The 26,012-nt window shown below is 59.7% G+C and overlaps 1 protein-coding gene across 3 annotated transcripts in view; it reads right to left on the bottom strand.

The window, feature by feature from the left end:
- Positions 1–687: 687 nt before the first annotated feature.
- Positions 688–26,012, bottom strand: part of NRXN2 (neurexin 2) — a 110,762-nt gene continuing 85,437 nt past the window's right edge. The window contains exons 3-7 of one of the 3 annotated variants that reach the window (XM_047775381.1): positions 23,874–24,045; positions 20,024–20,113; positions 16,313–16,638; positions 14,407–14,485; positions 688–2,633 (exon numbers count right to left, since the gene is read on the bottom strand). In XM_047775381.1, the coding sequence (XP_047631337.1) occupies positions 1,747–2,633; positions 14,407–14,485; positions 16,313–16,638; positions 20,024–20,113; positions 23,874–24,045 (1,554 nt within the window). In that variant the 3' untranslated portion in view covers positions 688–1,746. The remainder of the gene's footprint in view (positions 2,634–14,406; positions 14,486–16,312; positions 16,639–20,023; positions 20,114–23,873; positions 24,046–26,012) is intronic. The other 2 variants (XM_047775380.1, XM_047775382.1) reach the window with 2 other exon arrangements.

Below are 26,012 nucleotides of genomic sequence, written 5' to 3'. Positions count from 1 at the left end.
TCAAGAGTCTCTGCTGCCTGCAAGTGAGAAGCTTAAAAGATACAGGCCCGTCTTGCAGTGTGTCTGGGGCCGTGGGCCTGTTTAGTGTCCCCATTAAGGAGCAAACACCTGGAGGTGGGGTGTGATGGCTCTACTCCCACCTGCAGCCGCAGGGGCTGCCCACCATCAGCCCGTGCAGGGCAAGATCTGAACCGTAGAGACGCAGAAGGGGCAGACTCTGGGCTTTTTGCAGAACTGGGGGCAAATGTGAACTTGGGCACTGATTTGCCTTGAGACTTTGGACCAGCCATGGAAGCTCTTCGGATCCAGGAATAATATCGCCTCCCCCAAGGGCTGTGTCAAGGCCCTGCATGTGCGGCCAACAGAAGTGCAGGCCCTCTTTAGCCACTAGGGGGCAAAGGATGCTCCTGCCTCTGGCATTTGCCTGCCCTCTGGGAAGCTAAGGTCCCGGGCCCACCACCCAGAGACCAGTCATGGCTCACAAGACTGAGGGCTGTTTCTGGCCTCTGTCCCCAGCCCCCTGGGACATGGGGGTGAGACAAATGGCCCCGAGGAGCCATGCTCAGCCTAAAACTTTGGGGGCTACTTACCACAGCTCTCATGGGCTCCACATTGGGCCCGGACCTCAGCCCAGAGCTGGGACCAATGTCCCAACAGCACCCGCCCCGAACAAACTGCACAGGACCGTTGGATTTGGAAAGTTTTTGTTTTCTTTTCCCACACATTTCCGGGGTTGGGGTGTTTTCCAAGACTCAGACACATTTGTTAACAAAGAGGAAAAAAAAAAAAAAAAAAAAAACTGGGGGAGCAGGGAGCCTGTGGGCAGAGAAGTGACCCCAGCAGTCCACGGGCAATGCCTGGCTCCTTCTCTTCCCTGCTGCCCGCGCCCAATGGGTGCCACAGGCCGCTGCTTGCGGTATCTAGATTATTTGTCTTCAATATATATCTGCATTTGCCTTTCCCCTCCCACCCGCCCCCCACCCTGCTCCTCCAGCAGCTTCCCCATCAATGCACGTCGCCCGGCGGCACACAGCAGAACAGCTCTTCCCAGGCCGGAGCCCCTTCCCTGGGCGGCACCCGGCAGGCACCTCCTCCTGGTGGGCGGAGCCAAAGGTCTGGGGCCTCCCCCTGCCCCGCCTCGCCCCGCCCACTCCGGGCCGCTCCGCCCCCCCCTCCCGCCCTTCTCCCACCGACTCTGGAAACCCAAAGGGAGGAAAGGAAGGGAGAAACCAGACACACACAAGAGGATCAACGGGGAAGGAGGGTGGGGACAGAGAGACACAGCAAGCCTGGGGTGGGGACTGGAGGTCTTGGGAAGAGAAGGAAGGCAAGAGGGACAGCGGGAGGAAGAAGAAAAATGGAGGAAAATGAACAGGACGAGTAGTGGACACTGTACAAAACCCCCAGCCTTCCTTCCCGCCCAACCCCACCAAAATAAAACTACCCCCCTTAAAAAAATAAATCAACCCAGGGCTGTGAGCACGTGCCCTGCCCGCCGGGCGCAGAGCTAAGAGGGACGGACAGCCCCAGGACGGACCATGACTCGGCGCCAGACAGACGGCAGGAGGAAGGGGACGAGCACGGGGTTTTCCTTTCCTTTTTTCTTTTTTTGCGTTTCCTCTTCGTGAGAGAAGTCCGAGGCAGCCAGGGAGCAGGTCCCCAGGGCCCGGCAAGGAGAAGGCCGCACCCTCCTCCCGGGCCCTCCCGGGAGGGGCAGCTGGCAGTGGGGCGCGGTGCCGGGGAGGCTCAGACGTAATACTCCTTGTCTTTGTTCTTCTTGGCCTTGCTGGGCGTCTTGGGGGCCGCCGGCGCCTTCTCTTTCACCACGGCCCCGTTGCTCTGGGCCGAGTTACTGATGTAGTTCCGGCTCTGGTCCACCTGGTAGGAGCCCTCGTCGCGGTTGCGGTACTTGTACATGGCATAGAGGAGGATGAGGATGCAGAGCGCCGCGGCCGCCACGATGCCCACCACCATGCCCGTGGTGCTGCTGGACTCCCGGATCACCTCCACTGCGCCCGGCGGGCCCCGCTCCCCAGGCCCCGTGGGGTTGGCTGTGGGCAGACGGGGGAAGCCAGGGGCGGAGGTCACGCCGGGGCGCAGCGGAGGGGGCCTCCGCGGCTCGAAGGACGTGGGGGCCCCGGGCCCCAGGGGTGGGTTCTCCAGCAGGGGCTGCAGCGGGTCTCGGTGGTTCATTTTGCCCGCTGGCAGGTTGGGGGCCGGGGCGGAGGGGGCGAGCAGCACCCCAGGGGCGCCTGTGGCCCCATCTGTCCTGAGGTTGGGCCGGGGAGCGGGTTTGCGGGGGGAGAGGAGGGTGGTGCGGTCCGTGACCAGGGGAAACGTGGTGTAAAAGTCCTCGTCGTCCGTGGGGGGGAGGCTGGAGTCAAAGACCTCTCCAGAGGCAAAGCCCGAGGCCTCGATGGGCTCCTCGCAGTCGCTGTCGTCCTGCTCGGCCTGGCACGGGCCCCCGGCGGGCGGGCGGCGGGCCGCAGGCGGGGGCAGGGTGTCTTGGGTGGCACCCACGCCCGTGAGGAAGGGGTAGAAGGTGGGGGGTGGGGGCACGAAGGGGGATCGGGTGGCCACGGGAGGGGGGTCTAAGGAGTCCTCCGTGATAATGGGCAATATTAACTCTCCTCCTAGAACAAGAGAGAGAAGACAGAAGAGTCGGCGTCAGCGAGGGCCAGGGCACAGGCGGCTGGCACAGAGAGAGAAACAACAGCCTCACACACCCAAATCGGTTCCAATTGGCTTTGGCGGAGACTAGAGCGGGCCGGGCCCGCCCGCCAGCCAGCCGGAGCCCTGCGCTTTAAGCGGGCAGCGGCTCGGATGCCCTGGGCACCCCACGCACGGGCTCTGTGGCTCTCTGGGTTTTGGTCTTTTGCTTGTCTTAAGAAACCGAAAGGAACAGAAAGGAAAGGAAATAGAAAAGAAATGGAAAAAAAAGAAAAAACAACTCTACTGGTTTAAGGCTTTAAAAACAGATACAAGAGCAGCATTTAAACAAACCTAACAACAATATCTTTTAGGGTTTTTTCTAGATTTTTCTCTTTTTTTGCTTTTGGTTTTTTTTTTTTTCTTTTGTTTTTAAAAAAGAAGATAGCATACCACGGAATTCAGGCAACTTACATCAACAAATAGGCCGTGTGATTTTAGCATGAAGAAAAAAATTACAAACAGAGCTGTGTAAGCGGGTTCTCCCGGAAAAAATAAGAAAAAACAACTTTTCCGTACCACGTTTTCTGTCTACCTGTTTGGCATCTCCCTCCCTCACTCTTCTCTCCCTGAACGACTTGCTTCCTCCAGAATCCTCTCTCTCCTCCCTCATTTGTGCCCTCCTCTCCCCCTCTTTAGACGCAAAGCTGAAATCTGCCCTGTGAAGGCTGGAACTGAGGAACTAACTGTTACCACCACTTGGTGTCAGCGTGTGGGGCAGGGAGCGAGCAGCGGGAAGGAGGGCTTGGGAGGGAGGACGGGGGACAAGCAGCTGTGCGGGAACTGCTACTGGGTGAAAGGACTTGGGAGGGGATGGTCACAGAGAGGGGCTTCGAATTTTGAAGACTAATTGCAGGTTGGCCATGGGGGAGAGGAGAAATCGAAGGCGGGAGGTGAGAGGTCCATGAGGAAGAGTCGGCAGGGAGACACGGACACACCGGAGGAGGGTCCTGTCCCACAGGACTTGGAGAGTGGAGGTGAGAAGCCATGTGGAGGCAGGGAGGTGGGGAGGGGCAGGGGGTGAGTGAGAGACGGGGCAGGGACACGTGATTCTTGAGCTAACCCTAAATCCCCAACTTCCTCTTTCTTCACCCTCCACCTCTGACCCCCACTGACTTCCCCCCTCCCCCTCCCCAGAACCCCCATGGGCCGCCAGGACCTGGCCAGGGCTTGACTGCCTCTGGCCCTCTTATTATTGTTAAAACAATAATAAAACAACGGAAAGAAGAAGAAAGCAAAAAAAGAAAAGAAAATACACACACAGCCATCTGGGAAGGATGCACTTGCTAATATAGGGCCCAGGAGAACTACTGGGGAAGGCTTTTGGGATTGGGCGGGGGGGGGAATCTCCTCACTCCCTAGGTCTGATAACTGGGGTCCCCTGGGCCAAAATTGCAACTCCCACCAGCCCCAAAGAGTGAGAACTACAACTCCCATTAGCCCTTACAGGGGTATGGACCACAATTCCCTTTAGCCCCTGGGTCAACAACTACAACTCCCATCAGCCCCCTGGGCCCCCCTCAAATCAAAGCACTGCAACTCCATTGGTCTAAGGTCTAGGTGGTGGGTAGGAGGGCCCTCTCCTCTTATGGGGAGGCTCTGGGCCTGGTGGAGGATGCAGGCTTCCTCTCTGGCTCTCCCTCCAGCACAGTCCAGGCCCTGCCCCCATCTGAGTGCTTCTCCCTGGTCCATCTGCAGGGTGTGACCTTCACAGATGACATCACAAGTCTCCCCATCCCCTCCATGGAAGCATCCCAAGGCTCCACTGCCAGATCCCTCTGCCCCAGTGCAGCCGGGACAGCCACGTGTCACCACCACACCTGGGCACCTCTTCTCTGCCTCCCCCACCCAAAGCGTTCCGATCTCTGCACTGCTGTTCAAACACCTCTGTTGATTCTTCAGATCACAAGCTCCAGCAACTTGGCAGAGCTGTCCTTGGCCACACTAGCCAGCTGCAGCCAAGATCTTGCTACTGAACTCACGACCTGGCTGAGCTCTCAAGCTGCTCTTCCCACCAGGCTCCCATCTCCCCCTGGGCAGGGGTTCATCTGCACCCCAGATTGGGAAGCCTCAGGGCCCCTGGCCCTCCAGGAACTCAGCCACACTGGAAAACTCTCCGAGCCAAGAGCAGAGAAGCATGTTTTGTGGAGCTGGGACTGTCCAACCCAGACTTTTTATGGAACAGGATGCTAAGGCCTGGGGTGGGCAGCACTTCCAGGGTCTGCCAGGTGTCAGTGGCAGGCTATGTGAACCAATGGACTATCCAGTCCCTTCTGTGGCTCTTAGAGGCCAGAGAAGGGCCAAGCCTCACAAGGAGCCCCAGAAGGTCTGACTCGTCCTCCTGTCCCCTCAGGGATCTGCTAGGCGGTTGACTCTTGGCTTGGATTTTAACCTGAGAGGCTGAGACCCCTTCTGTCATTAGTTCCTGACAGAACTGTGACTGTGGGCAAGTTTCTTTCACTTTCTGGGCCTCAGTTTCCTCATCTATAACATGAGAGTGTTGGGCTCCAGGTCCAGGGTGAGGCCAAGGCCTGGCTGCCGTGGACTTCCAGCCTGGATGAACACGGTCTATCCTCCCACCCCCACCTGAGCCCTAGACCCCCCAAGGATGGCCCAGCAACCTGGGCCCTGGGCGAGCAGCAAATTCACCTGGCAGGTCTCCAGAGGCGGCTGGCAGCCCTTTGAGTGGCGGCATCTGAGCCCAGTCATGGCAGGGCTCCCTTTCCGGCATGGACCCTGGACACCTCTGGGGTCCTCACCGCCCACCACCACCACCACCACCACCTGCCCCTTCCTGACCTTTGCCTTCTGTTTGGAACACCTAACCCCGTGGATATGTCACTCATCTTCGAATCCAGCCGAACACCTCCTCTTCCAGGCAGACCCCCAGAGGCTCCTCCCTGCCTTGGGTGCCTGGACACCGCATCCCTACTCTGTCCTGGAGGCACAGGTTTGGCCTCACTGCCAGGGAAGGCCCAAGGCCCATCAGTCTGTCTCTCTAGTACCCAGAACCAGGCCTGCACAGAGCCAGGGCTCACTGTGTTTTCATTAGGGGAAGAATATTCATCAGGCATTTCCTCGGAGCCAGGCCAGGCTAGGTATCCAGGGGAAAGGGCTGGGAGCCGCTCTCAGGGGCCAGAGCACCTGGCTTCTGATTACCCATTGTCCCCTGGCCCCCCCAGACAGCAGGCACTGCTGAGGGTTCAGCCTGGCAGGGGCTCTCCTCCGTGGGCCCAGCTCCCCCACAGCCCCTCCACCTTCCTCCTTAGACTGGGCCATCAGGAGCTCCTGGAAACCTTGGGCTCCAGGTTGTGGGCCTCGGCCAGCTAGCTAGAGCTAGAGCTCCAGCAGAATGCCAGGCTCAGGGCAGAGGACCAGGGGGCCCTTGCTGGGGACACCTCAGGCACAAGAGGGGCCGATCGGGGCACAGCCCTTGGTGCTCTACTCTCTGGCTCAGCCCTACCCCTGCTAGACGAGGGCATGGGGGGGCTTCAGCCTTGAACCACAGACAAATCTGCCCAGCCTGAGCCCACTCACAGCCATCCGCCCCAACTCACTGGTTCTTTAGGTCCTTAGGACACACAGGCCTGCAGGGTCCCTTGGGCCACCCTCTGCTCCCCCTGCCCCCGCCCCAGAGCCCTCCCAAGCCTGGTCATGTTGACCTCTCACCCTGCCCTTCAACCCCAGCCACTTCCTGGCCTCCATATCTGGGTCTTAGCCTCATCCCTGCATCCCCAGCTTCTCTGGGGGTTCTTGCCTGCACCCAAGTTTCTGACAGCATCTCCTGAGGGTGTCACGCCCTCCCCCACATCCCCACACTGCCACAACCGCCCCTTGGTGCCCCCTTCTCGTGGCCCTGAACACAGCCTCCACCTCCCACACCACTTCCTCCCTGAGCCCCACACCCCTCGCGCTCTCCACAAGATAACACGCTACGGAGACCCCGCGCCACGGTCCTCCTCCAGCTGGCCTGGGCTCTGGGGCAGCCAAGTCACACACAAAGTAGGGTGCTGGCATTTCCTGTGGTCAAACATTGGTCCAGGAAGGGTCAGGCAAGCCTGCCCCCTTGAGGAATTAGGGGGACCTGGAGGAGGGGAGGAACCCTCAGGTTCCTCACAGCAAAAGCCCAAGGGGTCCAGACACACGAAGACTTGGGTCTGGGACCCTGGATCCAGCTCTGCACCAAGCATGCACGTTGGGAGGGGTGCCCATGGGTGTCTGATAGTGACAATAGGCAGCCTCCCTCCCCTCCCCTCCCCCGCTTTAGGCGGCTGCAGCATGCAGGAAATACTCACAGGGGAATTATCAGAGACGCCACCCACCTTCTGCTTCCTAAATTGAATTTCAGTGCACGTCAGTCCGGCTTACTAAAGGGAATTCCATTCTGGCCAAAGAGACACAGGCCATTCCTGAGCATTCACCTCCTCCAGCTCCCCTGCCTCTGGGCGCTGCTGGTCCAGCAAGCTGGGCCCTCTCTGCCCTTAGGGCACAGAAGTCCCTTGACTGGAAATCTATCCAAGAACCCCGTACCCCCCCCAAGCAAGATGTGCCCACCCGCAAAGGAGCATCTAGAACTGAGGCTGTGCGGCAGAGACTGAGCAGCAGCTGCCTGAGGCCTCATTCGCCAGCACTGGGTGCCCTGCCCAGGCCGTGACAGCAAAAAGGTTGCCACTCCACAGGGCATTGCATGTGGATTAGGAAAACAGCAACCCCTCAATGTGGCCACAGCCCTGTGGGTGCATGATTTGGCAAACGGCATCTCTATGCAAAAGTGGAAAAAGGCATCTTGTCCTCCTGGTGGACACAGCCCTGCTCCAAGGCCCAGGACACACTGCTTGGCAAGCAGAGCACTGGCTGGATTTCAGCCCTTACTCACCTGTTCCCGCAGAGAACAATCTGAGCAACTGCATGCAGGGGCCTGAAGGGTGCCACCCCTCCCCACCTGGAAACCCGCACAGCAAGGACAAACGCCGGAGGGAGCCAAGGTCGGAGGTGGTGAGGCATATCCCGTGTGCATGCACGTGCACCACCCCTCCAGGGGTCTGTTTCTGTGCATCTGGGCATGTGTCTCTAAGTATGCGTGCATATGTGCCCTTGAACTTCGATGGATCTGAGTGTGTGAGCATATGTGTCAGCGAGTCAACAGGCATACTTGCATGTGAGTGAGCCTGTGGCTGCATGTGATCGGCCTGTGTCTGAGCCTGGCTCTGAGCTCGTGTGCACACGTGTGAATGCATGAATGTGTCGCTGAGAACGTGTGAGCGTGCCACCACGTGTCTGACCACAGGCGCTGTGCCTCCGTGAACACCTTCACTCAGGCAGGGAGACCACATTTCCCAGCATCCCTTGCAATCAGGTGTGAGCAGCGGGCAGCGGCCCATAAAAGCCGCTGTGTACAATCCTCCACACTCTTTTTCCTCCTTCCAGTGAGCTCGCGAACCACATGTTGAAAAGGGAGGAGCCACAGAGGGAAAGGGCCTGGATTCCCAAAGCACCCAGGCAAGGCTGCATCTAGTGAGAGGCTTCCCTTGAAGACCCCCCTGAGATTCAAGGGTTATCTGTCACAGAAACAAATGTCACCTTAACTAATCCAGACACTGAGCCAGAAATGAGTGTCACATTAACAAAAAACCTGTGGCACTAAGGTAGCAATCCAGGGAAATGGATGTGGAGGCTGAAAAGATGCAGCAACAGGACATGTGGTACCAACCCATTGCTTGTGATGATCTAGAGGGCAGGCCACGCACCTGCTGAGGCTGAGGCGCTAAGGAGAAGTGCCGGGGAAACTGGGGTGACATGCCGGCTTTTACTTTCTGCATTTGGTAACAGAGTACAAGACGGGTGAGAACTGGTGGGTTTGTGACAGAGGCGAAGGAACCAGAAAGAGCCCAGAAATGCGGGGCCTGTGAGTGTCAGAAGAGCCACGGCTCCCATACCCCAAATCTTAAGAGAGCAGGTTGGAAACGGCTTTCAGGGACAGTGGCCCGTGACCTCCCCCCTATTGTTTCAAACATCCTCAAGAAGATCACCACTAAAATAAGGGAGGGGGGCAAAGAAACAAGGAAATAAATGGGCTTGAGAAGTCTGTCTGGGAGAGAACTCTGCATGGGGTTCTGCTGACTGTTTGAGCCTTAAAACAATCTTTGGGCCCAAATACACACGAGCAGGAAGTGGGCTCTCAAGGCTACAGTGCCTGCAGGGAGGACATTTTCCCAGTGGCCACCCAGAGATGACCATGGCGATAAGGACTGGGAAGAACCTGCCAGAGGGCAGCTCGGGGGCCCCAGACAACGGAGAGGGTAGCTGCTTCTCCCAGACAGCAGAGGCAGGGTTTAAGGGAGAAATTTCCCCACTACTGGCGGCAGAGCCTCGAGCTGCCTGCTGGCTGGGTCTCCCCAACACTAGGAACCACAAGCTGCATGACGCCCTCCATCCTTCTCTTTGGATGTGGGGGTGGTCTTTGGATGGTGGTTGCCTCTGGCCCATCATTGTATTCTGGGTGTGTGCTGGGCTGGGCTGTATGGGGAGTAAGATCCAGTACCTTCCCCCCCCCTTTTTTTTTTGCAGCAACTGCAGCATGTGGAAGTTTTTTGCAACAACTGCAGCATGTGGAAGTTCCTGGGCCAGGGATCGAACCTGCGCTGCAGTTGCAATCTGCGCCCCAGCTTCGGCAACACCACATCCTTAACCTGCTGTGCCACATGGGAACTTCCAATTATCCTTTTAGTTCATGAGTATCCAGACTACACGCAGGTCCCCAGCAGCCAAGTCCGGACCCCATGGGGCAGGTCCATCTCTCAGACATCCTCACCTGCTCCAGCAGACTGTCCTAACTGGGAGGGGTGGGTGTGCTCTGCGGGTGGGAGGAAGTGTGACTCAAAGGCCAGACTGAGGCAAAGGCACGGCTAGCTGGTCACCAAATCTGATCTTGCTTCCTCCTGTGGGCACGGCGAGGCCACGCGGAGGCCTGCTCCGAATCAGCAGGGGCCGTGCCCACCTCTCCCTCCCAGGCCTGGCCCACAAAGCCCTCCCCCTTGTGCCCCTCCCTGCCCGTGCCCCTCCCCCACTCCTGGGGACAGCTAGGTGAAGTCCTGCCGCCTCAAGGGGGCGGAGAGCAGCCCTGGATCAGGGCTCAGAGAAGGGCCGCTCACCGATGGGGAACCGTGTTCGTAACTTTCCGTGAAAGAAAAATCAACTCCTACATCTTACAGCGCAGGCGCTGAGAGGTCATCTGTTTCAACAGCTAGTGTTTCCTTACGACACGCTAGAGACTGAACACATCTGTGCCTCTGATTCTGAGCTGGAAGTGTGGGTCTCAGCATACACGTCTGCGTCTGTGGAATTCCACGTGGGAATGCCTCTGAGCGCCCTGTGGGGTGGGGGTGGGGGGGGCAACGCCTCAGAAGGGGCACACACAGCTGGGCTTTGTGCATGAGGCTGCTTCCGTGGGTCTGAGCACACGTGGGCTTATGCGAATCTGGGCACACACGTGTGTGGGGATGCCTGTGGGCCTGTGTGCCCACCTGGTGAACACAGAGGCAAACCTTTTACAGCATCAGAACATGTGTGATCGGCCGGAGGTCCACGAATATGCAGGTATCTGTGTGTACCTCTGAGCATAGGGGTAGATGCACCAGCAGCTGTGAGCGCCCGTGTGGGCCAACGCTGACCTGACTCTGTGTGTGTGTGTGTGTGTGTGTGTGTGTGTACACCACTGTGAGACTGAATACGAGTGTGCCTGTCTCTACGGGTCTGAGCACGTGTGCGTGTGTCTGAGCTGAGGGGTCCTCCCAGGGTCCCTCTCTGCAGACAGTGTGGGAAGAGCGCAGGTCTGTGGGTCTGAAGAAATGTGTGCCCATGCCTGGGCCCCTGGGTCTGGCACAAATGCGCCCTTGTGGCTCGGCACACGGTGCCCCTTAGGAGCACGTAGGCAGGAAACTGAGGACATGTGTGTCTTAGTGAATGTGAATAGCTGTGCAGGCGACTGTGGGTCTGGGCACGAGTGGGTGCGTGGTTGGAACTGTGACACTCGTGTACCTCTGTGAGCCTGGGCACAGAGGTCCCCGAATTCATGCACCCATGTGTGCACGCATGCGCCTGCACCTCGGTAGGTCTGCACAGGGCATCTACCTGCCTGCTCTGAACAGGAACACCCACACCTGTGATGCTGAAACATCTGTGTGTCTGAGCACACGTGTGAGTGTGTGATGCAGGTGGATTTGTACATGTGTGTGCATGTCTCTGAGTTGTGTGTGGATGCAGGATTCTGGGTGTCTGAGGACACGCACACATGTGGGCCTCGATGGGTCGGCACACCTGGCTGCACGCACTCAGGCCTGAACATGCATGTGTCTCATGAGTGTCTAAAATATGCTGGTGCTTCTGAGCATGTGCGTGTGATGCACTCGATGAAGGTGCGTGTGCAGGAGTGTCCTTCAGTGGGTCTGTGTGGGCACAGATGTGCAGCTCTGAGCATCCTTGTGCAAGGGAGTGTGTGTGTAAGAGAAAGCTGCAGAGCTGAGTAGGTGGGCTCCTGAGAGTCCTTGTCCAGCTGTGGAGCTCTGTGCACATGCCTGAAGAGGCATACGTGTGTGCCTCTGTGAGACTGTGCACATGTGCACAGGTCCATTGGCGTGTATCAAACTTCTGGGGCTCTGAACATGTGTGTCTCTTTTGGTCTGGACACGAATGCCTGTGCCCTTCTAGGTGTGAATACATGTGCCTGTGAATACATGTGCCTGAGCTTGCCAGTCGGTCCATAGACACGTGTGCCTGGATGTGGGTGTGGCTCTGGTCAGACATGTGTGTGCCTGTGGTTGGGTCCCTCTGTGGCTCTGAGTCTGTGTGTGCACTTCCGACGTGTCTCAAGGGGCCCAAACTCAAATCCCTCGGGGGTGGGGGGCCAGGCCAGTAACACAAGGTGTGGGTCCGGCAGGCGGAGACAGTGAGGGGCAGCGGTCACGCTGTGACTATGTGGGCGTGTCCCTCTGAGGGCACGCCCAATCGGAAGAATTTAAACACCACGTCCATCAACACAATACCCTGCTTTGGCTGGGCTGCCAACCCAGGTTAAATAATTGACAGATGGCGGCCTCACTGAGCTGGGGGCAGGGAGCATGGGGCTGGGTCTGTGCAGAAGCCCTGGTCCAGGGAAGGCGTGAAATGTTTCAGGGACTACCTGAGCTGTCACACCTGGACCCAGGCGGGAAGGATCTGGCAGATGAGGGGGTGTAGGGAGCCAAGGGTGTGCCCCTGGGCAGCTCCTGCCTCCAGCCAGGCTGCCTCCATCACTAACTCGGACCTTGGAGCTCAAGGGGCCCCGAGGCCGCTGCTTGAGAAAAAGTCTCCCTGCACTGGTGCGGGGGCACAAGAGGGGCTCTGGCCTGAGTCCCCTCCCGCTCCTGGTCAGGGGTGTCATGGTCTAGATCAGCCTGAGGGACCCTGGAGTCACCTTGGTCCTTGTCTGGCCTCCCAGCATATAAGAATCCAACTTAAGCATTTCAGAGCAGGAGGCGTGGGGAGGAGCAAATGCGTGCCAGGCACGACTTGGGGAGGGTCTGTGGGTCAAGCCTGCACCCTGCCCTCCCTCCCTCCCTCTTGCTTTTAAAGCTGGCTACTGGCCTGGCCCACTCACCTCTCCCCGTCTCCCAACTTCCATCCCCCCTCCACCCTGCGCCCCCCATGCACTTGGCCCTTGGTGGAGGGAGGGCAGCTGACCGGCTCACTTCAGCTCCTCCTCACACCCTGGTCCCAACGCAGCCTATAAAGTGCCCGGCCCACCTGTGCACACACTCGGCGTCACCCCTGGGCCCCTGACAAGACCCCAGCCTGGGGCTGGAAGGACAGAACCTCGGGGGACAGTGTGTGGCCCTGGGATGGCCCAGTGTGTGCTGCATGTCGCTGTGTGAGGGACACCGGCAGGGTCCAGGGAGAGAAGAGACCCCTCCCATCCGGCAGGTCCCATTCCAAGTGTGAGTGTGCAAACACAGGTGGTGGCGCCAAGCTGCGCCCTTTTCTCATGACCCCACAGCCTCTGTCCCCAGAGTCCCAGCCCAGGGCTCCTGAGGGGCCGCTGGCCATAGCCCCTCGCTGCAGGCCTGGGCTTGAGGCGCTGTGTCCACCCACAGGAAGCCCCGCCCGTGACTGGAGGAGAAAAGCGGACGAGGGGAGGGCTGTGTCACAGCTGCGGGATTCTCAGAGCCCCCAAAGCAGTGGCGGGGTGTGAGGGGCACCCCTGAGCCGAGACCACCCAGCAGAGGGGCCTCCGTGCGGTGGAGAGAAAGCACAGGTCCCGGGCTAAGGATGAGGCAGCCTTCCAGGCCCAGCAGCCTGAGGCTCCCCCGAGGACCTCAGGGCCAAGGTTGCCAGGACCACCCCTCAGCTCTGGCCTAGTGGGGACACACAGGGCGGCTGGAGCCTGCACCCCAGAAGTCCCCCAGCCGTTGCCCTCTGGAACCTAAGCCTCTGCCCCAAGGCCCCAGGTCTTCTGGTTCTACCCCCACTCCTTCCATGGCTGCAGCCCACCCTCAGCTCGTGTGTCTTCTCTGGGGCTGGCAGACTCCCTGGTCACCCCCAGGCCAGAGTTGCAGGATATGACCAGGCCACAGCGACCCCATCCCCTCCCTGCTCCCACTCCTGCAGGCACCTGCCCCAACCTCCAGCGGTCCAGTACCCACAGCCCAGGTGCCACGCATTGCAAAGTAATGGGGAAGTCTCTGGAAACCCAAGCAAGGGATGAGGCTCCCACGGGTTCACTCAGGCTACCCCCAAGTCCTGGACCCCAGTGGGAAATCTGGCTACACCCAGTCTCCCTCCACTTCCGCTGCCAGCCTCCAGCACCAAGACCTTAGCTCCTCCAGACCCTCCCTCCCCTCAGCTCCTCCCAGCCACCCCCAACCTGTCGGAAGCACCCACTGTGCCGCTCCACATCCTACATTTCTCGGTCGGCACCCAAGGCCCACCCCTGCTTGGCCAATCTGGTCTCTCTCTCTCTGGGGCTGCTCCCCTCTCTCAAGCTGGAAGGATCAAGCAGGGGCCAGGAACATGAGCCCGGGAAGCCTTCCCTCCCAGCTCTCTGCCCTCCTCCACAACAGCTCCCCCACCAGAAATCTGGGCCCAACCCCAGGTCCCAGTGTCCCCTGGCACCTCCCGCCCAGCGCACTGCCCGACGTGGTGTGCAGCGACTGCCCCAGCTTGGCCCTGGCAGGGTGTCTGGCCACCTCCCCGAGACTGGGAACAAGGAGGGTTCAGGAAACAGCAGAGACCTCCCCTAGCGACCCAGAGGACTGCCTCAGGGACTCATGGCAGTTGCAGTTCTGGACCCAAGAGCCGATGGGAATTGTCATTTCTAGGCCTGCCTTCCCCACCCCGCCCCGGAAGGACTCCTGGGAGCTGCAGTTACTCATCTTTCTAGGGAACATCCCCCTCTTTCCCTTCCAGCATCCCTTGTCCCTCAACCTCCGTTCCCCAAGCTAAGGACCTCACTACCTTGGAGGGCTGGGGCCCCAAAAGGCCAGAAACTGCCTCGCCAGAGGGCGTCTGCGGGACCTGGGGCCACCGTAGTTGCGGGGGGCTATCAGGGAAAGTGAAGGCCTGGCAGCAGGCCCCTCGGGCTTGGGCCAGGTGGCAGGGACAGTCGCCCCCCTCCCATCAGCGTCGCAGTGGGCCCGGGGCAGGGGAGGGGGGAAAGGCACTCACCAGTACTGGGCTCACACTCCTCCAGGTCCTCGTCATCACTCGGACACTCGGCCGAGGCCACCAGGAGGTCATCTGTGTTCTGGGGGTGAGAGGGGGGGTGGGAAAGAGGGTTCCAGGGTGGGTGGGCGACCCCACAGCCTGCTTGAGGTGTGGCACGGCACAGGGGACGAGCCCTGGTCCCACACCCTGGCTCTCTCATCACTTGCTGGGTGACCCTGGGCCTCCATGTCCCCTGTGCAAAGGGAGACTGGACAGCTCCTGCCCGGCAGCGGCTCCCGCGCTCTTGGGGATCATGAGACAGCACACGTTGTGCCTTTTACTTCTGGGAAGCGGGGAGACTGGGCAGCAGACCTGGGGCTGCAGGGCAGGAGCGAGGTGCCCAGGGGCATCAGGGAGATGAGCCACAGGGGCCTCTGGAGGCCAGCCTGGGCAGAGGGGGAGCAGAACCTGGTTGGGGGGGGCTGGTCCTTGGCTCCAGCCTCACCACCCCACCACCCTCATCTCTCTCCCAACCCCCTTCCTAGAGCCCGGGAACCAGGCTGCACACAATAATTAGGGCTGCGGTTCCCATGACAACGGGAGTCGACTTTGTCAGCATTTTCTCTCCTCCTGATTGCAAAGAAAGAGAATCCCCAAGATGAGTGAGTGGGGCGGGGGGGTGGGGGTGATGCTCAGGGGGTGCCAGGGAAGAAACCCAAGGAGGGAAACCCAGAATCCAAGCAGGAAGGGAGTCTGGAAACTTCTGAGAGAGGGCCAGGCTGAAGGCCAAGGATGGGAGGAGGCAGGGGTAAAGGTGAAAGGGTCCCATCCGGCCTCTTTCCCACCCCCTGAACTTCAGACCCGACAGCCGGGTGGGACCCAGAAGACTAATTTCCTTCTGCATCCCTGCCTCTCTGCACCAGCCTCCCCTGCTGAGGTTCCTCCAGCTCAACCGTGACCCTAGAGCTCCCCCCCGCCAACCTGATGGTCTGCCCACGGCCTCCCACTGAGACAGGACAGCCCTTCTTGCCATCGGACACTGGGCATGGAGAGAACCCAGCCTTTTGCCCAGGGCTCCCTGGTCCCTGGGGCAAGGTCTGGCATTCAGGCCCCCTCGGCTTTCTCGGCAGTGACAGTGACGGCAGAGGGAAGGGGAGGTCAGGCTTGTCCCAGTACCCCTGCAGCACAGACGGGCAGGGATGGGATGGGAGGCTCACGGAGGCTGAAGGAGGCTGGCGGACACGACGCCACGGCTGCCCCAGGCCCTGCCCTCAGCCCAGGACAGACGTCCCTCCAGGCCCAGAGGCCCACAGCCACGGGGACAGGAGTAGCACGGACAGAGGGAGCAGGGTGAGCAAGCAGGGTCCGACAGCAGCTCTGACCCACATGGAAGGCACGGGGGACACTGAGGCCTGCTCCATGGTGGTATCTGCTCAAGGCCTCACAGAGAAGACTTGTGAGGGCAGCGAGTCCCACTGCAAGGACGCCAGCCATCAGACAGCGGCTGCTCCTGCCTCCACCAGCCTCCGGAGAGGGGCTGCCACCACCGGGTAAGCCACTAGCCCCTCCAGTGCTATCACCTCTGGGCCCTGCCCAGAACGGTGCCATCATGGCTCCCTCCATCTCCCCCTCGATGCCCACACAGCACCAGGTGTGGCCTTTATCATAGGGCATGTTCATTCCGCCTTCACCCCAGCCCAGACTTCCTCCTTAGATGGCAGTGGCCCCCCTGGGAATAAGGGCCACCTCAGCATGACACCATCCCTGGTCGCCAGGGGATAACCGCTTGAAGAAAGGAGACCTTGCCAGCCCCTCCTGAACCATCATCCCCTCAGACCCTCCCAGGGCACCGCCGTTGCTCTGCAGACCTCGGCCCCTCCTCCGCCTGAAGCGCTGCCCCTTGTCCACCAGCCCGAGGGGCCCTCACCTGGGTGGTGCTGTCCCTCAGCGTGGGGGAGCGGCCCCGGCGCGTGGTGGTGGTGGCCATGGTGGTGGTGGTCTCCATGATGGTGGTGGCCATGTCGGCCAGCAGGGTGGTGGCCGTGGTCTCCGCACTGAGCAGCACGGACGGCCCCTCCCCCACCAGGCGCAGGTGGCCCTCAGTCCGCACATTGGGGTCGCTCTCGGCGGCCAGCGCCAGCACCTTGAGCCCATTGTAGTAGAGGCCGGACACCTGGCCCTGGAAGGGGCGGCCCTGATCCCGGCCCCCGATCTTGATGGCAGCCTGGCTGTTGAAGATGGTCAGCTGGCGGCCTGGGGGACGGGGGAGGGGCGACAGAGGGGGCACGGGCGGGCAGGGGGGCGGGAGACCAGAAAGGGGTGGGGAGAACGGAGGGGAGCAAGGGGCGGGAAGAGGGGTGGAAACCAGCGGGGGTGGGGGGGGGAGGAAGGGGCAGACACCAAGGGAAAGTCCTTGTCAGCCACGCGCCCAGCCCGGCTGGGGGCGGGGGTGGGACCCCGGAGCGAGAGGGTCCCCAGGGCACACATGGGCTGGGAAAGGGGGCCCAGCTCCCCCCTGTCCCCACCATGCTCATGCCCCGGGCCTTCCCGTCCCCCCTCCTCTCCTGTTCCCGAGGCATCACCCCCCCATTCTCTCCCTTCCCTCAATTTGATCCCCTCTGCCCTCTCTGCTTCCCCAAACTTCCCACACCCGGTGTCCAGCCTCGAGCCACGAAGCCCTCTGAAGCAGCAGACAGAGGAGACAAAGAGGCAGAGACAGAGGAGGCGACCGCCAGGCCGCGTGGTCAGTGCGTGTCAGGGCAGGGACGGAGGTGAGACCAAGGGCTGGACAGTGCGGGGGGCCGGGGGGCCGGCGTGCATGAGGCTGGGAGCACAGCGCGGACCTCACTCTGCCCTCCCCGCCACCTCCAGGCCCTCTGACCTCCGGCCAGGCCCCCCTCTGGCCCCCTCCCCGCCAAGGCCCAGCCACTGCCAGGGATCAGGCCCGGAGCACAGAGTCCTTCCTCCCAGCCAGGACGTGCGAGCCCAGAGACGGAAAACGTTAAAGGGACCTTGCTTCGCTCGCTGACAGCCAAAAAAAAAACCACTCCAGCTCCAACTTCACGCTTCACTCAGCAGTTACACCTCAGAATTCCCACCTGGGTGGGGTTCGGCTGTTCCGTTTGGTTTTAGTGGATCTGGGGGTCGGTTTAACCCTCTGAGTTTGTTGCTTTGGTTTGGTTTTTAGAAAAGATATTTATTATGTTTAAGTTTAGATTTAACTTTTGGTTTTGAGGTTGCTTATTTGGGGAGGGGGCAGAGGAACTAAGCTGGCCCCTGCTCCCCTGGACCTTCGGCTGCTGGTGCTGGGGGTTTAAGACCTGGCTTAGCCCTTGTTAGCCTCTGGTTAGTGCCTCGTTAAAGATCTGGTTTAGCGTTAGGTGCCTGTAAGCCCTGCCCCCAAAACCTGGGCTGAGGACGGTCCAACTTGTGAAACCCCTACTCGCCTTGGAAACATGGGTTCCCTGGGACACCGAGGCCTCTGGGGCACCCAACCTTCTGTCTGACCTCTGGCCAATGACCAGCTACAGCCGGGTCTGCTGGGCCCCTCTGCTCAGGCCCCTTCCTCCTCTGGCCCTCCCACTGTCCAGCATCTCACTCAGCCCTGGAGCAGTGTCACTATCTCACAGATGGGGGAGCCGGAGGCCCTGGAAGCTGGGAACTAGTGAGTGGCAGCTGGACACCAGACCCAGAGAGGCCCTCAAGGACCGCTGTGTCCAGAGTTTCTTCCCGTGCTTGAGAATTATGAGAAAAATGAAGGGGGAAAGGTTCCTGGCAGTCCAATGAGTTTGTTAGACAAACATTTTACAACTAAACAAGAGGTTTCTCTCTTGCAGGACTTGTCAGAACCTTTATTAAAAATCCATATCCATACGCATCTCCAAGAGGAAGACACAGGACTCAGATGTCCCAAATGTGTGTCATTTCACCACACGTCTCTTTATTGCGAAGCATCTCGTGGGACTGATCCCTCCCAGAACATGTTCTGGAGCCAAAAACAGCTTCACTGGATAAATATTTATTGAGGACCTATTCTGGCCAGGTCCCTCCAAGCGTGCCCAGCCTTTGCTCTGGATGCTTGCCTGCTCCCCACTTCATCTCACCGTCACTGCACCCCATGTGAGGAGGCTGAGCTGGGATCACTGTTCCTGCCTCCCCGGGGAAGGAACTGAGCTCAGGAAGGGGAGCCCTTGACCAAGGCCACGCAACAAGTAAGCTCCTCCGTCCACACTCTGGGACGTTCTAGAGTATGTGGCCCAATCCCTTCCTTTTCTAGAAGAGGAAACAGAGACCTAAAGAGCAGGCGTGACCTCGCAGCTAGTTAAGGACAGCTGGGCCTCCAATCACCAGCCGGAGCTCTTCCCTCCTCTGGGCCACAAGTCACCCGCCACCGGGACTCCGGGCCTGTCCAGCTCTCCCTGCCCTCGGGGTCACAAGTTGTCCTGGCCTCAGCCCAAGCTGCTCCCTTGACCTCTCTGATTCCGGGAGAGGGAGGTGGGTAATGGAGAGGAAGCGACACAGGTGAGCCAACTTGGCCCCTGGGGCCCCACCCACCATGAACTCCTCAAAGGGTTAAAGTTCGCCCCGCTGGAGAGCAGCCCAGTGTGGCTGGGGGCTGTAGGTTTTAGCGGCATCTGTTACAGTCCCTTTAACTTTTTGTCCTGTTATGGATTTATCACATCTGGTTATCAGCATGTTTAGTCCCCGCTGGCCGAGTGGGGGGCTGGAAGTGACATTGGGGGTTTTAGTTGGGGCAGGCCCCAGGGGACATTTAAAAGCACAGTTATCAGCTGGTTAGGTGGAGGTTTAACAGTTCTACTTCCCCCCTAGAGTTTAGCCTTAGAGGTACAGAGCTCGCCCCCTCTCCAAAGGGAACGGGATGGCTTTGCCCTTGGCCCCAACTTCCCTTGGTGACAAGTGGCCTTCTCCCTCACACCCAGCAGTGCCTCACACATGTGGCCTCTTAGTGAGCCTGCTCAGTCTTCCTCATCAGCTCAGCAGGCACAGATGCCCCGCAGGAGAGCCACCTCTCCCACCATCTCCTAGCGCCCTCCTCCCCTCCACTGCTTCTAAGAGGCCTGCTGGACCAAGGTGAGCCCATTCCAGAGAGAGCGGCCCCATAGCCACTCTCTTGGGGGGCCTTTCCAGTAGGATCTCGGGCCCCCGCTCCTTCCTCTGTCCTCAGCTGACCCTGGGGAGGCCTTCCTATGCCTCCTTTGGACCCGAGGATCAGCCTGACCTGCTGCTTCCCAGCACCTTCCTGCTTCTCCGAGTGTTCTGGTCCTCAGCGGGCGGGTTCTCGACAAAACCTCCAGGCAGCTCCCGCCCAACCCCCACTCCAGCCTGCTGTAGCGGAGGGGTTCAGGAACCTCGCCACTGTCCTAGTTCCATCCCAGGTTGAGAAAGAGACAGAGGACTGGGACCCTGTTCTGGGAAAAGCTCATCCCGGCCCCAAAGCACCCTCTAAAGGCACAGACCCTGGGCTGCAGAGAAGGGAGCACCCTGGCTGGACAATGGTCCTTTCACTAGGGGCTGGGCGATGGGGAGGGCACGGATGGGGAAAGAGAGAGCTCTGCACCTTTAAGATAGTGTTTTTAAAGTTAATGAATTAATTGATTAATTACTTCTGGTTAATTACCTTTGTCGAGCAGCCACTCATCTACTACTCGACCAAGCCGGTAGGGGATTCTCTGTCTAGCAATCGCCAGGCGCTCGTTATCAAAGTTTCCTTGGAAAAGTTTAGAAAGACAGTAGGTTTCTCAGGCGGCGAAGTCCAAAGGAGTTAGAAAAGTAATTATGCATTTCTCAGGAGACTCAGCGTAAGCAGCAACATCCCACGGAGGGGCGGCAGGCCCTCCCGAGGCGGCGGAGGAGAAAGGCCGACCCGTCCTCCTCCCTCCGGTCCCCCCCACACCAGGCTCCCATGCGGAGCCAACCCCACCCAAAGGAAAAGAGAGGGGCAAAGAAGAAAAGGAAAGGGGAGCGGAAGGAAAGGCGGCTGGAAGGTCAAAGGTCAGAGGTTAAACAGGTTTATCTGTCTGCCCGCCTCCTTCCCCATCCCAGAGCGGGGTGGAGGGGCAGGGAGGGGCATTTAGCGGGTTTAAGTTTGGGGGTGGGAGGCCTCGCTGGCCCAGCTGGTTACTGCGTTTAGATGGCGGTTTAGAAGTGGGAGGGACGGGTTAAGCGGGGGTTTATGCGGCATTTAAGGGGTAGCCCGACACACACACGCATTTAACAGTGAGATTTAAACCACTTCTCCAAGCCCCCTCGGCTCCCTTTACCTTCCATGCGCGACTCCCAGCTTCCCCTCACTCCCCACCCCATCCCCAACCCCACCCCAGCACCAGCTTCCACCTGAATCCCCCTCCCACCACTGCTCTCACTGCAGGCATTTCCAGCCTTCTCACCCTGGTCACAGGTGCCCGCCTGCGTGTGGCAGCTTGAAAGCCACCAGGGCGGCCTCCCGCCTCGCCATCCCCTGCTTCTCACCTCCTCTTCCGCCCTGGGGCTCCCTAAAGCTTCCTCTGCCTTGCTCTCTCCTCACTCTCAGCTCCATTCCAAGACCCTCCGACTTCTCTCTGCTCAGGTCCCCTGTCCCCCCGGGCCCTGGGGACCCAGCCCAGCTCCCCGACCCTCCCGCTCACAAGTCTTTCTCCCTCGGGCTCCTCCCGATGATTCCTAACGTGCATCCTCTTCTCAACTCTGGCCGCCCACCTGGACACACACCTGTTCTTCACTCACAGGGAGGAAGGAGAACGTGTGTGTGTCCGTGTATTCTGTGAGCTTCTCCCTGGGTCCGTGGGCTGCAGCCGTGGAAATGGAAATGATTTCCTTTGGGAATCTGGTGACTCTACCACCTGAAAGCACTTACATGCTGCTCGATAACCTGCCTGCCTGGGGCATTTTCCCTCTCCTCTCGCCCTGCGTACACCTCCCATGACCGAGCACACACCCAGTGTGTTCACGTGAGTGTGGAGGCCGCCTCCCTAGGTGCTTAGGAGGCAAGAAGACCCCGCCTTCCTGCGGATTCCACAGATTCGGAATCCACAGATTCAGGTCACTTGCGTTTCAGACAAAAATGGATCATTCGCTCCTTTAGTCACTCTGTGTTGTGTGTGTGTGTGTGTCCAGGTGTTTGTCTGGGTATATGTCCTGAGAGGAGGGAAGAATGTGTGTCTACCCCACTGGAGCACATAACAATTCTACCAAAAGCTCCATTTACTGAGCACCTCTGCTATGCCGTGCCATTCTAGCATCTTCCTGAGGTTATCTCATGGAATTCTCCCAGTATGGCTAGGAGGTAGGTATGAGCCCCATCTTTCAGGGATGGAAACTGAGACTCAGAGAAGCTAGGTGACTTGTCCAAGGTCACACAGCTTGTCAGAAGGATTAAAAGCCAGGTCCTACTGACTCAGAGTCCCTAGACTGCACCCCTGTGCTTCCTAAGAGTCTGGGGCCCAGGCTCTGGGCCACCCACACTGCTCACCTGGCCTGCTGGTGTAGCTCGGCTTTGGTAAAGGATCTGTCCTTACATGGCACACAGGCCTCCACCAGACCCTCGGGTTACTCTGCTTGGCAGATGAGGGGACACCCAGCGGCCTTCCCCACCCCCAGCCAGGGGTCCCTGAGCAGAGGAGGGGGAAGGTGCAACTCCTCTAACCTGGCCTCTGGCCTGTTGGGCTCCAAGGGGAGGAGCTCTGGCGCCCCCCCACCGCCACCCGCGCCAGCCCTGCCCAGCGAAGCTGGCCTTTCCACTGCTGCAAAGGTTGCCCGGTGCGTGTATCTAAAGTGAGGCCTCTGATGCCCACAGGGTGATCACGCCCACAAAGCCTGGCCTGTCCATGTCTGCACTTCTGCGGCATTTAGCATGGCAGCGCTTAAGTGCCTGAGTTGGCCCACACATGCCCAGGCCTCAGTGCAAGCTGGTATCCCTCTGCAAGCCTTTTTCCCTTGCGTCTGTCTGACCACATGAATATTCGCTGTTGAGTGTCAGGGGCTGGCCTGCCTGTGCATTGGCCTCTGTGTTTGGTGGGGGGCCGTATGGTTCTCTTTACCTCCAGGGGCTGCCCAGGAATGTCTGGGCACAAGCCTGCAGGACTGCAAGTCGTGAGCCCACACTGGCATTTCCATCCCAGCATAAGTAGGCCCAAGAGGGTTGGCACACCGGAACCTCTCACGGTCCTTCTGCCCACGCCCCTCTCAGCCGGCGTGGGGCAGCTTCTCTGGGCTTCGCGTCTGCCTGGGCGAGAGACCAGGCCTCAGGCGCTCTCTCCGCCTCTGGGTCGGCCCCGTGCGTGTGACTGCGGTGCCGCTCAGCCTAGATCTCGGCATCTCTGTCTTCCTGAGGTTCCCCTGCAGTCCCTCCGCTTCCCCTCCCCCTGCCTCCGCACCAGGGCTCTCTTCCGCTCCCTCCCAAGGCTCTGGCCACCTCCTCTCTCACTGGCAGGCGGGGTCTGTGTGACAGCAGCTCCATATGTCTCCCTGCATTACTCGGGGAGCTGCCTCCGTCTCTGCTTCTGTCTCCGTGACTATTTCCATGTCTCTCCGTCGCTCCTCCTCTGGTTTCCTCTCACTCTGAGGCCCTTTCTCTGCCTCCCTCAGCTTCCTGCAGAGTCTCCGCCTCCTCATTTCTTTCAGGTCTTCACCCCTGTCCCTCCGCTGCACCCCTCAGACCTTGGTTTGTCCTTGGCCACCACAGCTGTCACGCCGTTTAACTGGGTCTGCTGGCCTCCCTGGCCACCAGGACTGAGAGCTCCCTGCAAGCAGGGGCCGTGTCCCGTGTCCTCAGGGCTTAGCACAGGACTTGATAACTAGTGGGTTATTGATGAAGGTTTGTGGAAGGCACTTGTCCATGTATTTCGCTCTTGTCACCTGTCACTCTCTCCCTTTCCCCATATCCCTCCCACCTGGAGACACTGGGGCTCCTTTTCCCTGGGTCTCCCTGGTTACCGCCCTCCCTTCACCTAGATCACCTAATATGGATTTTTGACTGGCTCTTTTGGAAAGGCCTTGGTTCTTGCTTTGGTTCTGGCCTTGGAAACGGCCCTGCCTCCTTGCTGAGATCTGTTTTGAGTCACTCCTGGATGTTCTCTCTGGTTTCTGCATCTGCCTCCCCATTTCCGCCTGACCCTCTTTTCTCAACTCATCCTGCCCTTAATTATGTCAGACCCTTCCTGCCTCTACCTTCTTCCCACTCTCTTCTCCTGCATCCCCAGACTGGACCCTGGCCTTTCATCCTTCCTTGCTCAGCTGTGCTGCCTCCCTCCTAACTGACCTACTCCCAGGGTCTCGCTCCCACCAGACAAATCCCAATTTGCCTGGTTAGCCCCGCCCCACCATGGTCCCGCCCCTACAAACCACGCCCTTTCCACGGTTGGAAGCCTCAGCGCTTAGCTCCGCCCCTAGTGCAGGCAGCCCTCCTATCAGAGGCGGCCCTGCCCTCCCTGCCCCGCCCCTCCCGCCGGACCTCTGCTCCCAGGGCCGCCTACCTGCCGGGTACCGCTCGTTGACTGGCCAGCTGTCCACCTGCAAGGTGGCGTTGCCGCCGCTTCGAGTGAAGCGCACCACGTGGTATTTGCCGTCACTCACGATGGCGTTGGGCTCGTCAATGGTAATGTCATCCGTGCCCACGTTAAAGATCACCCCCACGGTGCCCTGGTCCTGGGGACAGGGAGGCAGAGGTCAGTGATCAGGAGGGAGCAACCATTCACTCCTAGAACTCCACCTGTGACCACCACCTGTACAGTTCTGCTGCATTTAACAGCTTTACAACACACCGCTCCCAGCCATCTTTACTGGACCTTTTCATCTGCCCGAGGTCAGCAGGCTTGCCTTCTCCCCCGAAAGCAAGCAAGGGAGTAAACTGAAGTTCAGAGAGGTTGGGGAAGCCACCGTGGGGTGCAGAGCATGGAGCCAGAGCACTGCCACTGACCACACCTGCCTTGGCTTTTAAGTTCAATCAAAGTGTCCATAAATGTTTATGAAAGGGCCCCCGAGCCTCCAGGCCCTAGGCAGGGATGACCAAGAGCAAACCGGGACCAGTGGGGACACAGAGGGTAGAGGCTTCCCTGAGGCACCACCAACAGAGGAGCCCACGGAAGCCAGGCCAATGCCTGAGGAGGGTCTGGGCTCCCCACTCCTCCTCACGCCTCCAAGCTCAAGCCTCCCCTGCCCCGCACACTCAGCACCAGGGCATCAGCAGGCATCAGCCCACGTGGGTCAGACCTGAATGTGGGGGCGGCCCCTCTGCAGTCAAGGGGGCGGAGGTGGGGGGTCTGGACTGTGCATTTTGGGGGAGGTGGGCAGTGGAGATGGAGGGCACAAACCACATAGGCCTCACTAAGGAAAGGTGAGCGTGGGTGTCAGGGTGGAGGATGGGGCTGGCAGCCGGGGAGGGACAGGAACAGGAAAGACAGGGACTGAAGCCTGAGAAGGGGGGCAGGGTCCATCTGAGCAACCGCTCCCAGCCCCAGGCTCCAGGGAGGACCCGCCTGGGGAACCCTGCAGAGGCACCGGGATCCAGCCCAGGAAGAGCTCCATCATTGGGGGCAGAGGGAGAGCCTCACAGAGCCCTGGATCATGCCAGGCCCTGTGAGGGCACTGCACGGGGTGCTCTCTCCAGCCCCACAGCAGCCCCCTGAGGAACACACAGCACCCCCGTTCCATGAAGGGGGAGACCGCAGCTCAGGGAGGTTGAGTAACATCCCCAAAGCTCACAGCTCATAAAAAAGGAATCCCAGATTTGAAACCCAGTTGGCCTGCCTGCAAAGCCAGTGCTCTCTCCCCCTTTGCCCAGCAGTCTGGGGGACACTGACCCAGAGTGCTGGAATGGGGGTGATCTGAGAGGCTCCTGAGGCCAGCCTACCTTCAAGACCAAAGACACCTAAAGAAGCCAGCGGAAGGCCCACTAGGCCCTCGACTTGAGCCCCTGTTCCACTGGCCGGCACTTCCCAGCACCACTCAGAACTCAGCCTCGGGAGTGCCCGCAGCCCTCCTCCTGCGCGGCACAGACACTGACACAGGCGCACTCCGGGGTCACACGCAGTCACAGGGACCCAGGTCATCAGAGACCACACTACGTTCCTGGAGTCTTCCTGCAAGACGGTCCCAGTCTGGCCTGGGCACAGGGAACCACCTCCTGCCACCTCCTGCATTGGCACCAGAGCCGAGAGGCTTGGTGGCACTGAGAGTGGGGACAGGGTGGCTCAGAGATGGGACAGAGATTGGGGTTTTGCAGAGAGCACGAGGGGGCAGGGTGTGCAGCTGGGGCCCCCCTGAAGGCCCACGTCCTACCCCTTCTCCATTGTGGGTCTAGTTCTCCCCCTCCTAGAACCTGGGAAAGACACACACACACACACACACACACAGAGTCATACACACACACAGAGTCTCTCCTGGGACTCAGCAAAGCAGGGAAACTAACAAAGAGCACTAGCAAGCCGCACCCATCCACCACCCACAGACCGACATGCCAGGGAGCAGGGGTGATGGGCTGCTCCCCCAGCATGGGAGGGGAGCACCCGCAGAACCAGTGACAGAAGAGTGTCAGCCCCTTGGGTGCCTCTGAGGATGGCGGTCAAGGAGCAGAAGTGGTCTGGGAGCCGGGCTGGCTGAGGGCCGTCGGGGGC

Source organism: Phacochoerus africanus, chromosome 4, assembly GCF_016906955.1.
Source record: "Phacochoerus africanus isolate WHEZ1 chromosome 4, ROS_Pafr_v1, whole genome shotgun sequence".
In the NCBI taxonomy this organism is placed as follows: domain Eukaryota; kingdom Metazoa; phylum Chordata; class Mammalia; order Artiodactyla; family Suidae; genus Phacochoerus; species Phacochoerus africanus.
Note: the sequence above shows the minus strand (reverse complement) of the source record. Positions and strands in the feature narration are given on the sequence as shown.